Raw genomic sequence first — 12,627 nt, 5'->3', positions numbered from 1 at the left:
ACTCTTTTCCTCGTCTAGATTTTTTCCCACAGGGTTTTTCTAGCGAGGTTTTTAACGAGGCATGAGTATAGTTATTTAATGGCCAAGGGAGAGTGTTATAAATATTTTATTAGTGGCCATTAATCTTGAGACTCTCCATTTTCCTTCTACTTAATATATTGTTTATGTTAAGCATATGAAGGGTTGTATGGATTAGTATAAATACATGTGAAGGCTTAATGAAAGTGAGTTCTCATGTTTGTGCTCTACATCTTGTGTCATTCTTCTCTTCTTACGTCTCTACACTTTATAATCTTATATATATATATATATATATATATATATATATATATATATATATATATATATATATATATAATCTCCGGGCAATTACCGTGTAATCATCAATCGAGAACTAACGAGTTGATAGACCAAATTACAACAAGACTAAATTGTCATGAAAATGGGATTCAGTAATTGATGTCCAATGGTCATTAAACACGCATAGCATCTATGCATGGGTTGGTTTAGTCCAAACTCCTTTTGATGTTTATCTATTGCTTGTTACTTGTTCATTATTAATATATTTAGAAATTACATTAAAAATACTATTAAACACAAAAATAAAATTTAAAAATAAGTAAAAATATTAAAAAAATAAATAAATAAGAAAGAGTTGATTTAATCATGAATAATAAGTAGAACAGATAAAATGGAACAGAAATAGAAGTAACTTTCAAGAAGTAATGAAAAAACAAACATAAATAAAAAGTACTAACTTCCATTCACTTTATTACTTTTCTAGCTTTAGATATATATATTTCTACATAATTCTTGTTCCTTTATCATCTTTAAACTCAAACAAGTTTTTATTTATAAAAACAATATACTCTGTATCTCACGTACAAAAATCCAAGAAGACGGAACACTTCTATGCTAGAAGCTAAGTTTGTGTCAATACAACCATATGACAAACTCATATTAAAGTCGAAAGGGCAATGTCTGCTCTATTATCGAGGTTGGAGAATACTAACTGTAATCTCATTTCTGGAGTTAGAACCACTTGACTTTGGATGAGAAGTAGGATCAATGGCAATGGAATTGCTAAAAACATATGCAGGCTCTTTAAGTGTTGGAATTGGTGTTTCAGGATCATTGCTCAACATGCAAACTACATCGGATATTGTTGGCCTATCTATTGGAATAGCTTGGACACATAAAAGTCCTACCTCAATACACCTTATGATCTTGAGGGTGTCGCATGATTCCCTTATTGCTGGATCAACAAATTCGAGTAGTTGTCCTTTTTTCCAATTTAGCCATGCCTGATACAAAGAAAATTAAATGAAGATGTAACATATGTTTCTTGTGTATATAATTTATATATATCCAAATCATGAAGTTACTTAGATTGCGTACCCATCCTATGAGGGTGACCGAAAGTTGAGTGTGAAAAAAGTTAGAATTCTTCTGACCATTAACAATTTCTAACAACAACACTCCATAACTGAATACGTCAGATTTTTCAGAAAACTGTCCGTACAATACATATTCAGGTGGAATGTAGCCACTGTTCAAACAAGAAAGAAAGTAATATTATTTATAGACGCAATAACTTATGAAAGACATCAATTGAATCAAATCTTAATCAAGAGTACATTCTAGCTACATCACTTACTATGTTCCAACCACATGGTTTGTTTTCGCATGAGTTTGATCAATTCCAAAAATTCTTGCCATCCCAAAATCTGATATTTTGGGTTTCATTGTTTCATCAAGTAAAATATTACTTGGTTTTAAGTCTCGGTGAATAACTTTTAATCTAGAATACTTGTGAAGATAAAGAATTCCCTGAGCAATGCCCTCTATTATCTGAAAACGTGTACTCCAATCTAAAATGTCTTTCTGAAATGCATCTGAGAGAAACATAGAGATTTTGTTAATAAGAATTTAAATGACTCAATTCTCCCATTAAAGAATTTAAATTTTAGAAAAGATAACAAATGTACCAAACAAAAAATTGTCCAGGCTTCTCTTAGGCAGGTACTCGTAAATTAGTATTTTCTCTTCATCTTCAACGCAACAACCCAATAGACTCACAAGATTTGTATGCTGTAGCTTTGCAATTAGCTTCAACTCATTCATGAACTCTTCTTGACCTTGAGATGATTGCTTAGATAGTCTTTTGATGGCTACCATCCCAAATTGTGATAAAAATCCCTGAAGCAAAAAGAATATCACTATAACCAACTCCAATATAAAAAATAATCGTTGGGGGATTATGTTCAAAGTGGACAAATCCTTTGTGCGCACCGACATTTGGTCATGTTTGCTGAGCAATTGAGTAGTCGTGAATTACAACCTCCCAAATGCTCTGTTAGGGTCAGAGCATGGGAGCCCTTGGGGTTAGTGATTTAACCTTTTGAGAGAGGAAGAAAACAATTGTTGTATATATGTAAAACATTTATCCTAAAATATATATCACCTTAAAAACCGGACCAAAACCACCCTCTCCAAGTTTGTTTGCATCATCAAAGCTGTTTGTAGCATCAATTATACTCTGCAAGCTGAGCTGTAGCAACTCTATATCATCATCCTTTGCAACAGGGGGTGCAGTTGACATTGTAGACTTTTTACACACCCAACCTGTGTTTACACAGAAATTAGGGATTGAACATATGCTAACTTAATTGCAAGGAAAAATATAGGCTCGTTTGGTAAAATAGTTAGCTTATCAGTCAATTTTGATTTATTTGATCATTATTAATTGTTTGATTTGTTTAAAAAATCAATATAAATGTTTGGTTAATTAGCTTTTTTGTAACTCTAAAATGCTAAAATTCAAAAAGCTGCTCAAAATAACTTTTTCAATTAGTTTTTTGAGGAAAAAAATATACCAAACAACTTTCAGCTAACAGCTAATTTACCAAACACATTTTCTACAATCAACTAATGTTATCATCAACTAGTTATACTCTCTAATTAAGTCAATCAGCTAATAGATAAAACTATCAACTAACAGTCATTTACCAAACAGGGCCATAATGTGTATACCTTTCCTTGTACGGTACACGAATCCAGTAATAAGAAAGAATGCAGACACTGAAACAACTATTACTGCAACAACAACTTTGTTTTTGTAAGCTGAATGTCCATTTCCACCGCTTCCATCTGCATTAACACATTTCTAAATCATTCATGTGAAAGTACTGTGGAATGCCTCAACAACCATATTAAGAGCTAAAGAAATTCAAAAGTAACCCTTACGGGTAGCTCATTTGGTTCTTAAATGAATAAAAAAGATTGTATTTAAGGTAAAAGATTGTACCTAAGTACGCATGATTGAATCATGTCAATTGCAATGTAAAGTTTCACCATCCTGCGAGAGTGACTCTTTGTAGGCATCATCTTCCCATTTAAGGGGGTACATACTGTCCTACTAAATTATGATTTAACTCTTCTACGATTTTTGTAAAACTCGGGTAGAGGTATTAAATGAGCGGACTTAAACCGATCTGGTCCGACCCGTCATGGGCTTGTTTATTTTTAATTTGGACCATAGCCCTAAAAATTAAAAATAGAAATAATATTTAAAATTATTTATCGACTCATTTAATTTATGTTTCTTTTGAATTCTTTCTAAAATAGCTTTACAGGTTTACATATTTATTTTTTAGTATTTAATTAGCTTAAGAATTATTAGAGAAAATAAAGAAATCAATAAGGTAATAACATTAATAATAAAAGTTTACAAATTACAACTACTATCTACTAGCTTATTAAGTAGTAAGAGATATTTTCAATTTAAAACAAACAAAATTATACAACTTTAAAATATCATAACGTATAATTACTAATTAGTATGCGCATTCATAGTTTCTAATATGATAGACACATGAGGTCATTACATCACTCAAGTATATATGTATACTAGTCTTTTCTATGCGCGATGCGCAAAAACATATGCCCAATATTTATATTTTTAAAATTAGCTAACAAATTTTTACTAATTATAACAATATTTGTAAAACATTATATATTCATTATATATTAGATTAATATAATAAATAAATTTTATTTCACTTAGATTAAAGAATATAAGAAAAGATATGGTAGATGCATGTGTATGGTAAAAGTAATGGAAAAGATAACGGAAGTTATAATGGGGTAAGGGTATTTTTGTCCAAAAAATTGTATAGTACAACTCTAAAAGCACAATGTACAAAATGATTAGCATTAAAAACGTGGACATAAATGAGGGATATAACTTTGATTGAGACTTATTATGTTTTTAGATTATGGATAGTTATGCTGTGCATCCGTATGCACCATGCATGGTGCATACGGATGCCAAAACGACGTCGTTTTATTAAAAAACGCGCGTCTCCCCTTTAAAAAAAATTCAGGTTCGATTCAAGGCAACAACATTATATTGTTCATTCATTCTGGAATTTTAGTTCATAGATTATGGAATTATAGTTCATTGATTATGGAATTATAGTTCATTGATTATGGAATTATAGTCATCGATTCTGAAATTTTAGTTTATAGATTATGGAATTTTAATTCATTCATTCTGGAATTTTTAGTTCATAGATTAGATTATGGAATTATAGTTCATCGATTATGGAATTTTAGTTCATATGTTGTTGCTGGGAATCGAACCTGATTTTTTTTTTTCAAGGGGAGACGCGCGTTTTATTAAAACGACGTTGTTTTTGCATCCGTATGCACCATGAATGGTGCATACGGATGCACAGCATAATTTGCCGTATATGACAAATTATGCTGTGGGCATGTGTCCACCTTACAAGGTGAATTCAGGTTATATTAACAATTTTTGAAATTTATATTCACATTTTTAACTCTATATTCACAATATTAGAAGTGAATATTCACAATTTTAGATCTCAATATACAAAATTGCAAAACTCAATATTCACCATTTTTGAACCCTATATTCACAATTTTAGAACTCTATATTCACAATTAAAGAACCCTATATTCACAATTACAAAACTGAATATTTACTCGCTGAGTTGTTTTCAATAATTTAAAAAAAAATCATTAATTATGAATATGCAGTTCTAAAATTGTGAATATAACTCAAATCCACCTTGCAAGGTGAACTCCGATCCATTGCATAACTATCCCTATAATATAAAACCAACTAATCATAGGCTCTATTTGGCAAACCTAGCTGAAAGCTGAAAAGGAGTTTGAAAACTAAAAAACTATAAGCTCGGAGCTGAAAATTGAAGAGCTGTTAAGCTAGCTGTTATGATTAAAAGTGTTTGGTAAAATTAGCTTTTTGATAAGCTGATAAATGTAAAATGACTAAAAAGGACATTTTCATATAATTTAAATTAGTTTGTTCACATATTAAAATTTAACATTTTGTCTTTAAAAAAAATTAACATTTTGAAATAAAACTATTAGCATAATCATGATCTAGCATTTCATAATAAAGTAACAATATTGTTGCAAATCTCATAATAATAATAATAATAATAATAATAATAATAATAATAATAATAATAATAATAATAATAATTGTGGTGAAAGTTGCAGTCTTGCAGATAAAGGAGAAGAGAAAAGAGTTTTAATTGAGAAGGGTAAATTATGTCATTTCTTTAAAATAATAAGGATAAAAATGGAAAAAAAGTTATGAAGCTAGGAGCTTATTTTGAAAGGCTACCAAGGTAGCGTTCCAAAATAAGTTCTTATTTTAAGCTAGAAACTTATTTTGGAAACATTATCAAATAGAGCTTATAGCTTATTAGTAACTTAAAATAAGTTACAAGTTTCTAAATAAGCTCTGCCAAACAGAGTCATAGTAAATGGACTGGACCAAAGTGACCCAAAATGGGCCATACCTAGTTTGGAGTTACTTGCAGCTAACCTATCCGTTTGGACACCTCGATCTAGGTGAGAGATTTCGCATTTTGTACATAAAGAAATTTAAAAAATTGAAAGAAAAGACAAACAGGTTTATTACTTAGCTCAGATGCATGAACTCGAACATAGAGATCTTGGCCGAAATCGTTAAGACCAGCTGAATAGTTATGCGTCAAATCGACCAATTCCTCAAACCAGTTTATACAATTGACCTGAGAGTCAGGAGTGATATTTGCATAAGCAAAAGCCGTGCAGGAGCAGTTGTTAGAACACTCCATTTCACATTCCTCAAATGTCATATTTCCCAGTGAAGATGAATGCTCAGGCCATTTCATCATCGGCAGCCTCATGAATGTATCATCTTCTCCACATCCCAACGCTATGCTCCTCTCACACCCTCCATCATACTTCCCCTTATCCCAATCTTTCTGTGATTTTGGTTTAAACCCTTTCAAGCAACTGCAAACTGAGTCTGAACCATCTTGCTCACACATCCCAAATGAACCACAGTGTGCATATAAATCACACTTGGTGGCTGGCACTTGCCATAGTATCAGCCATTTATTATCTCCTCTTCCTTTTTGCAATAACAGTAACTGAACATGGCCGCTAGGAGTCAAGATGGCCCTTGGTTGAAATGAGGTGTCAGCATATCCATAGCTGAAATATTCTTCATAGTTTTGTGTAGCAAAAGAGTAATATGCAGAGTATCCCAGTTCTGGCAAGTACCTACTATAAGTAAACCCATCCTGGAACAAATTGCTCCTAGAATAAGGAACATCTTCTTTCCAAATCAAAAGCTGAGGAGACCCTTTAGGATCCATTCCCCAGGAGAATTTCCCCGGCCGGGGATCATTACTGCCTATCCAAGATCTGATCACGTTCCGTTTTCCAGTTTTCTTGTTTACCTTTAGCTTCATCCCCGGCATTAATGTATCGCTATCGCCATCAAAGCTTTCCCAAACGATGCTCTCGCCCTGCTTCAGAACAAGCTCTCCCGTGTCTAGCAGTAGGGCGACGGAAGAGTTTCCGGCGCCGGAGATATTCGTGGACCATATAATAGTATTTCTTCCGCCGCCATCCAAAACCGAAAGCAGCAAATTCCCATCGTCGCCGAGTGTGAAATGGGCGTCGGAATCTTGAGGCAGAGGAGATTCTCTGTTGGCCACCCAGATCACCGTGTTGTTGACGGCGTTGTACCAAATCCCCAGAAAGGAAGAAGAGGAGTTGCCGGGGCGGAAGAATCCTAACGCGAAGTTCCCGCCGGCGGAGACTAAGGTCCGGTTTCGAGTTACCGGATGTCCGTGTCGGAGACAACTGTCTTTGCTCGCTCCAACGTTGCCCAAAAAACACAGAAAGGCTAATAAAACATACGATCCCATGGAAGTATTAACAAGCTAAGTGATGGACAAAACCCATTCGGAACGCAACGAACCCATCCTGTATATATATATCGTCACCCTCCGCCGTTAACAAACCATTACCGCCCCCAGTTTAGCTTTTCCATGCAATTAACAGGTACCTATAGGGGGAGGGAAAAGACTAGATAGGAAAGGTGGTCCCAGATGCAAGTCTATGGAAGATCAATCCGGATTTGACTTAGGAAAAAAGGAATTGTAATTTAGAGTATGGAAAGAGAATGAAGTGGAATAAAATATGAATTAAAATTACATTCTTTGGTATGAAAAAATAAAATTATTGAGAATAGTGAGGGAATAAATGAAATAAAGATTAAAATGTCCCTTTGTAATAATAAAAATAATACTCCATAACTACTAAGGGTAAAAAGAGTCTTTTTCTTACGGTGGATGGAATCGCAATTATGTGGAATGACAATTTCCTCCAACCAAAAAATGTAATTTGTCAAGCCAAAAAATTACATTGTAAAAGAATTACAATTACGGTATACAAAACACCCCCTTACATGACGTTTGGTTAGGAGGAAATGAATTGTAATTCGGTAAAAAAAATAATGTGGAAATAAAGTAGGAATTCAAATTACATTTTTCGGTAGGGATGAATAAAATTATTATGAATAAGAATGAAAGAAATTGTATAAAGACTAAAATTTCCTTGTGTAGTAATACGGAGTAATAATAATAATAACAACAACAACAACAATAACAAGGAAAGGTAATTGTAATTCGGTAAGAAAATAATAAGGTGGAAATAAAGTAGGAATTCAAATTACATTTTTCGGTAGGGATGAATAAAATTATTATGATTGAGAATGAAAAAAATTGTATAAAGACTAAAATGTCCTTGTGTAGTAATAATAATAACAACAACAACAACAACTACTACTACTACTACCACTACCACTGCCGCTGCCGTAGCTGCCCTGCTGCGCTACTCCTGCTAGTCTGCTACTCCTACTATTGCGGTTGCTACTACTACTACTATTACTGCTGCTACTGCTACTGCTACTGCTGCTACTACTACTACTAAGGGTACTTTTGTCAATTCCTCCATTTTTCTAATTTCACAACGTAACCACCGAATTACAATTCATGGAAGGTGCTCATGAATTGCAATTCAACCAAACATTGTAATTTGTTTTGCCACAGAATAAAGTAGGAAAGAAATTTCAACTACATCCAACCAAACACCCCCTTAGTGTTATCGTCGTCGTCTTCTTCTTCTTATTCTTCATTTTTATTAGCATACTTGAATTTCTTTTATGGAATGTATTGTTAAATTAATTAACTGAATTGAAGAAATCCCACTATTAACTTAGAGGTCATTGAGAGATCTAAACCGATAAGGTGATTAAGATAAATATTACTATGTATAAACAGGACAAAAATCTAAGAAAGGGAAGGACAACTCGCGATTTACCTCAACACTTACTCTTATAGAGATACCTAATGTATCAAAAAAGAATGCTAAAAAAGACAAAACATGACCCCCAACCAAAAAAAAAAAAAAAAAAAAGATGGAGAGAAACGCTAGCTTCCCCCAAATTGGAGAACCTATAAAATGATTTTAAAATTTTTTTAGTAAGGCTATTCAAATGAGAGCAGTCTATTGGTTTTCTTGTTTTGAACAAGTTACGAATAATCTAAGTTGGTTTATTTTTTTATGATCATTTAATTTGTTAGTTAAAGTCACAAAATAAAATTTACTTTCTGTTCAATCTTAAATAAGGACGGCATATTTTTCTCCTCAGTCCAAAAACAAAAACCAATATATATATATATATATATATATATATATATATATATATATATATATATATATATATATATATGTGTGTGTGTGTGTGTGTGTGTGTGTGTGTGTGTGTGTGTGTGTGTGTGTGTGTGTGTATTCAAATGAGGACAAGTATATATTATAGAGGACTGTGAGGACAGATGTAGTGTGTGCCATTAACCGGTATGTCGTGTGCATGGCCGAATGTAGTCGTGTGCCACAGTTTGTATGTCGCGTGCTAGATTTTTTAATTTATAGAGCCTGGGTTCGAAACCTGATGTTTACATTTATTCTTGTGTGTCATTATGTATTAAGTTGTGTGCCTGGTATAAATTTATTGTGTGCCCATTATTTGTCCTCACAGTCATCTATATATTGTTGTCCTTATTTGAACTCAACCATATATATATATATATATATATATATATATATATATATATATATATATATGTGTGTGTGTGTGTGTGTGTGTGTGTGTGTGTGTGTGTGTGTGTGTATATATGTATATGTACATATATATATATATATACATATATATATATATGCACGAGAAGTCTCACCTGCACTTGATCCCTTTCCTCTATATATATATATATATATATATATATATATATATATATATATATATATATATATATATATATATATATATATATATATATATATAGAGGAAAGGGATCAAGTGCAGGTGAGACTTCTCGTGCAATTTTGCGGGTGGACGCACATTAAATATTAATCTGACGCACTTAAAGTACAAAACACACGCACATTAAGTACACAAACAAAACACCTTAAGAACACAAACTCACGCAAGTTAAGCACAAGCCTAACGCACTTTAAGCACAGGATTCAGACACCTTTTAAGTTTCAACAACTACTCACATTAAGCACAAATCCACGCACGTTAAGCACAAAACTCACGCACATTAAGCTCAAAACTCATGCATCTTAAAGTTTCAACAACAACTCACATTAAGTACACACTCACGCACCTTAAGCACAAGACTCACGCACCTTAAGTACAAAACTCATGCACATTAAGCACAAAATTAAGTACACACTCACACACATTAAGCACAAATAGCTCACGCACCTTAAGCACAAGACGCACGCATCTTAAGTACAAAACTCACGCATATTAATCAACCGCACAACCACACGAGAGATACTTACGCGCACTAGAACTTAATTTTATATATATATATATATATATATATATATATATATATATATATATATATATATATATATATATATATATATATATATATATATATATATATATATATATATATTTTGGATCCGGTGCACACCCCCTTGGCAGATGAGCTCGTGAGCACCTTTTCTGACCCTTAATTAGTGTAGATAAATGGTCCAGATGAATTGGGCTTTTTTGCCACGTGCATCAGACTTAAGAGTAGAATAGGGATTGTTTTGTAATTTTTGCAATTACTATAATTATAATGTGTATTTAATTTTGCCTCGAAAATCTGCGTAGCTTCTGACCCTTCTCGCCTTTTCTTACCTTCTTCGTCTTCTGTGTCTTCTCCATCACAACTCTCCCTCTCCATCACAACTCTTCTGCGTCTTTCTCCATCTCCATCACAACTCTTGCTCTCCATCATTGTCTCCCTCTCCATCACAACTCAAGCGTTCAACATGGTTGGGTCTACTGTCCGCCGATCGAAGAGGCAACGGAGGTCAAACGGTGCTTCCATTGAAGGTAATCTCAATCCCCCTTTTTTTGCTATTGTTTTTTTTCAATCCCCGTTTCGGGGGGTTTTGTGTGTGCCTCCATTTTGGGGGGTTTTGTGTGTTCCTTCTGTGGGAGTTTGGTGTCTGGACCGCCGGGTCTGGGAGGCGGGATGGGAGGGGGAACTGGGGAGGCGGGCAGGGAGGGGGAACTGGGTAGGTACAGTTTATCTTTTTTTTTTTTCATCTTTTTTTTTCACTGTTTTCTCCCCCCTATGTGTTTGAGCGGTTCTAGTTAGTGTTTTTACATTTTAGGGGATGAGTGAGCTGGTATATCGGAGGTCAAACGGTGTTTCCATAGAAGGTAATCTCAATCCCCCTTTTTTTGCTATTGTTTTTTTTCAATCCCCGTTTCGGGGGGTTTTGTGTGTGCCTCCGTTTTGGGGGTTTTGTGTGTTCCTTCTGTGGGAGTTTGGTGTCTGGACCGCCGGCTCTGGGAGGCGGGATGGGAGGGGGAACTGGGGAGGCGGGCAGGGAGGGGGAACTGGGTAGGTACAGTTTATCTTTTTTTTTTCATCTTTTTTTTTGTCACTGTTTTTTCCCCCTATGTGTTTGAGCGGTTCTAGTTAGTGTTTTTACATTTTAGGGGATGAGTGAGCTGGTATATGGTGTGTTAAAGCTTTAGTATGGTGATACCTATCAACAAACAAAACAAAGTACGGTGATTGATGGGAATGCCAAACAAATGGTCATCCCAAATCATATATTTTTTTTATTTTTTTTTGGGTACAAGATTGTTTAGTTTTTGCAGGTTCATCTGGCCATATCTTAAATTTTAGTAAAGTAGCCACTTACTGTTGTCATGAATTTCGAATGTGTTTATATTAGTGGAAGTAAGTTTAGCTCAGTGTGTGCTAACTATTGTGTTTTTATTGCTGTAAAGAATGGAAAATCAGTGTAAGCAGTGAATAGGAATGGCAATAAATGATATTTATACTTTTGAAATCCCCAAAGTATATCTGGTTGAAAATGTTCAGATGTGCATGTTTTTGTTCTCTCATTATTGTTGATTTTATTGTTTCATGTCCACATTCGCTGTGGTTTTAAAAGGGTGAAGAAAAAAATAGGTGAATCTTGACATTTTGTGGTGTTGAATGTGCCCTGCATTTTTGTTGTATACTTATGCTGTTCTTTCTGCAAGTAGAAAAAAGGTCCTAGCTTGGGTGGGGTGGTTGGTGCGTTGTAGTTGTTACTCTGTGCATGTTAGGGGTAAGGTGTGTCAGGTTTGTTACTGTTGATTTTATTTCGGTTATGTACGTATGTGTGTTCCACCACGTGTATTGGTTGTTTGTGTGTTTATTTTTTGTTGTTTTTTGGATTTTTTGAGCTTACGTAATCGGTGGCATAGGTTTGTGCATAGCAATATGTTCCTTTGTGCAGGTTAAAGTGTAATGTACAATCTAATTGGCACTAGTTTATATTGGACAGCCCTATGCTTCATGGGATTGTGGTTTTTGCGGAGGTGACGCACGTGCCTTGCGTGCCTTACGCACACGATATATGTATGATATCCTGCTGTTTCAAAACAACACCCATCGCCGAATGAATTTCAACTCCGCCATGAGGGCAACTGACTCGTCTCGTTGAACACCTTTATTATATTTAGTATTATTATTCTACCCCCAACTCTACGTTTTTGTTTGTATTTATGTATTGCTTCGGACTTGGACCATATGTCATTTCGAGTTTTCTTATTAACAGTGCGATAAAACTTAAATATGAAATATTATTCGTCTATTTTACACTGCCTTTCGCACATGATATCCAGTGCGCAACTATGCACGTACCTTTCGTCTACAACGCATT

At 34.1% G+C, this 12,627-nt stretch overlaps 2 protein-coding genes across 2 annotated transcripts in view; both read right to left on the bottom strand.

The window, feature by feature from the left end:
* Nucleotides 1-855: 855 nt before the first annotated feature.
* Nucleotides 856-12,627, bottom strand: part of LOC109184518 (G-type lectin S-receptor-like serine/threonine-protein kinase At4g27290) — a 29,012-nt gene continuing 17,240 nt past the window's right edge. The window contains exons 8-9 of the transcript XR_002054804.1: nt 2,621-2,625; nt 856-868 (exon numbers count right to left, since the gene is read on the bottom strand). The gene's annotated coding sequence lies outside the window, so the exon portion shown is untranslated. The remainder of the gene's footprint in view (nt 869-2,620; nt 2,626-12,627) is intronic.
* On the bottom strand, nt 1,261-10,709 carry LOC109184459 (receptor-like serine/threonine-protein kinase SD1-8). Its single transcript, XM_019334459.1, has 8 exons — nt 10,595-10,709; nt 5,978-7,237; nt 3,034-3,150; nt 2,465-2,625; nt 1,989-2,199; nt 1,658-1,895; nt 1,386-1,549; nt 1,261-1,304 (listed from the first exon to the last, which is right to left on the bottom strand). The coding sequence occupies exons 1-8, from the start codon at nt 10,707-10,709 to the stop codon at nt 1,261-1,263; spliced, it is 2,310 nt and encodes a 769-aa protein (XP_019190004.1).

The sequence above is a fragment of the Ipomoea nil genome, unplaced genomic scaffold, assembly GCF_001879475.1.
Source record: "Ipomoea nil cultivar Tokyo-kokei standard unplaced genomic scaffold, Asagao_1.1 scaffold1262, whole genome shotgun sequence".
Classification (NCBI taxonomy): Eukaryota; Viridiplantae; Streptophyta; class Magnoliopsida; order Solanales; family Convolvulaceae; genus Ipomoea; species Ipomoea nil.
Note: the sequence above shows the minus strand (reverse complement) of the source record. Positions and strands in the feature narration are given on the sequence as shown.

Excerpts from the sequence above, each read along its gene's own strand:
- LOC109184459 (XM_019334459.1), bottom strand. The coding sequence starts at position 10,709 with ATGGAGAGGGAGACAATGATGGAGAGCAAGAGTTGTGATGGAGATGGA. Across the intron at positions 2,200-2,464 it reads GTTTTGGTCCGGTTTTTAAG|GGATTTTTATCACAATTTGG; the intron begins GTGATATATATT and ends TTTTTGCTTCAG. Across the intron at positions 1,550-1,657 it reads AACCATGTGGTTGGAACATA|TGGCTACATTCCACCTGAAT; the intron begins GTAAGTGATGTA and ends TTGTTTGAACAG.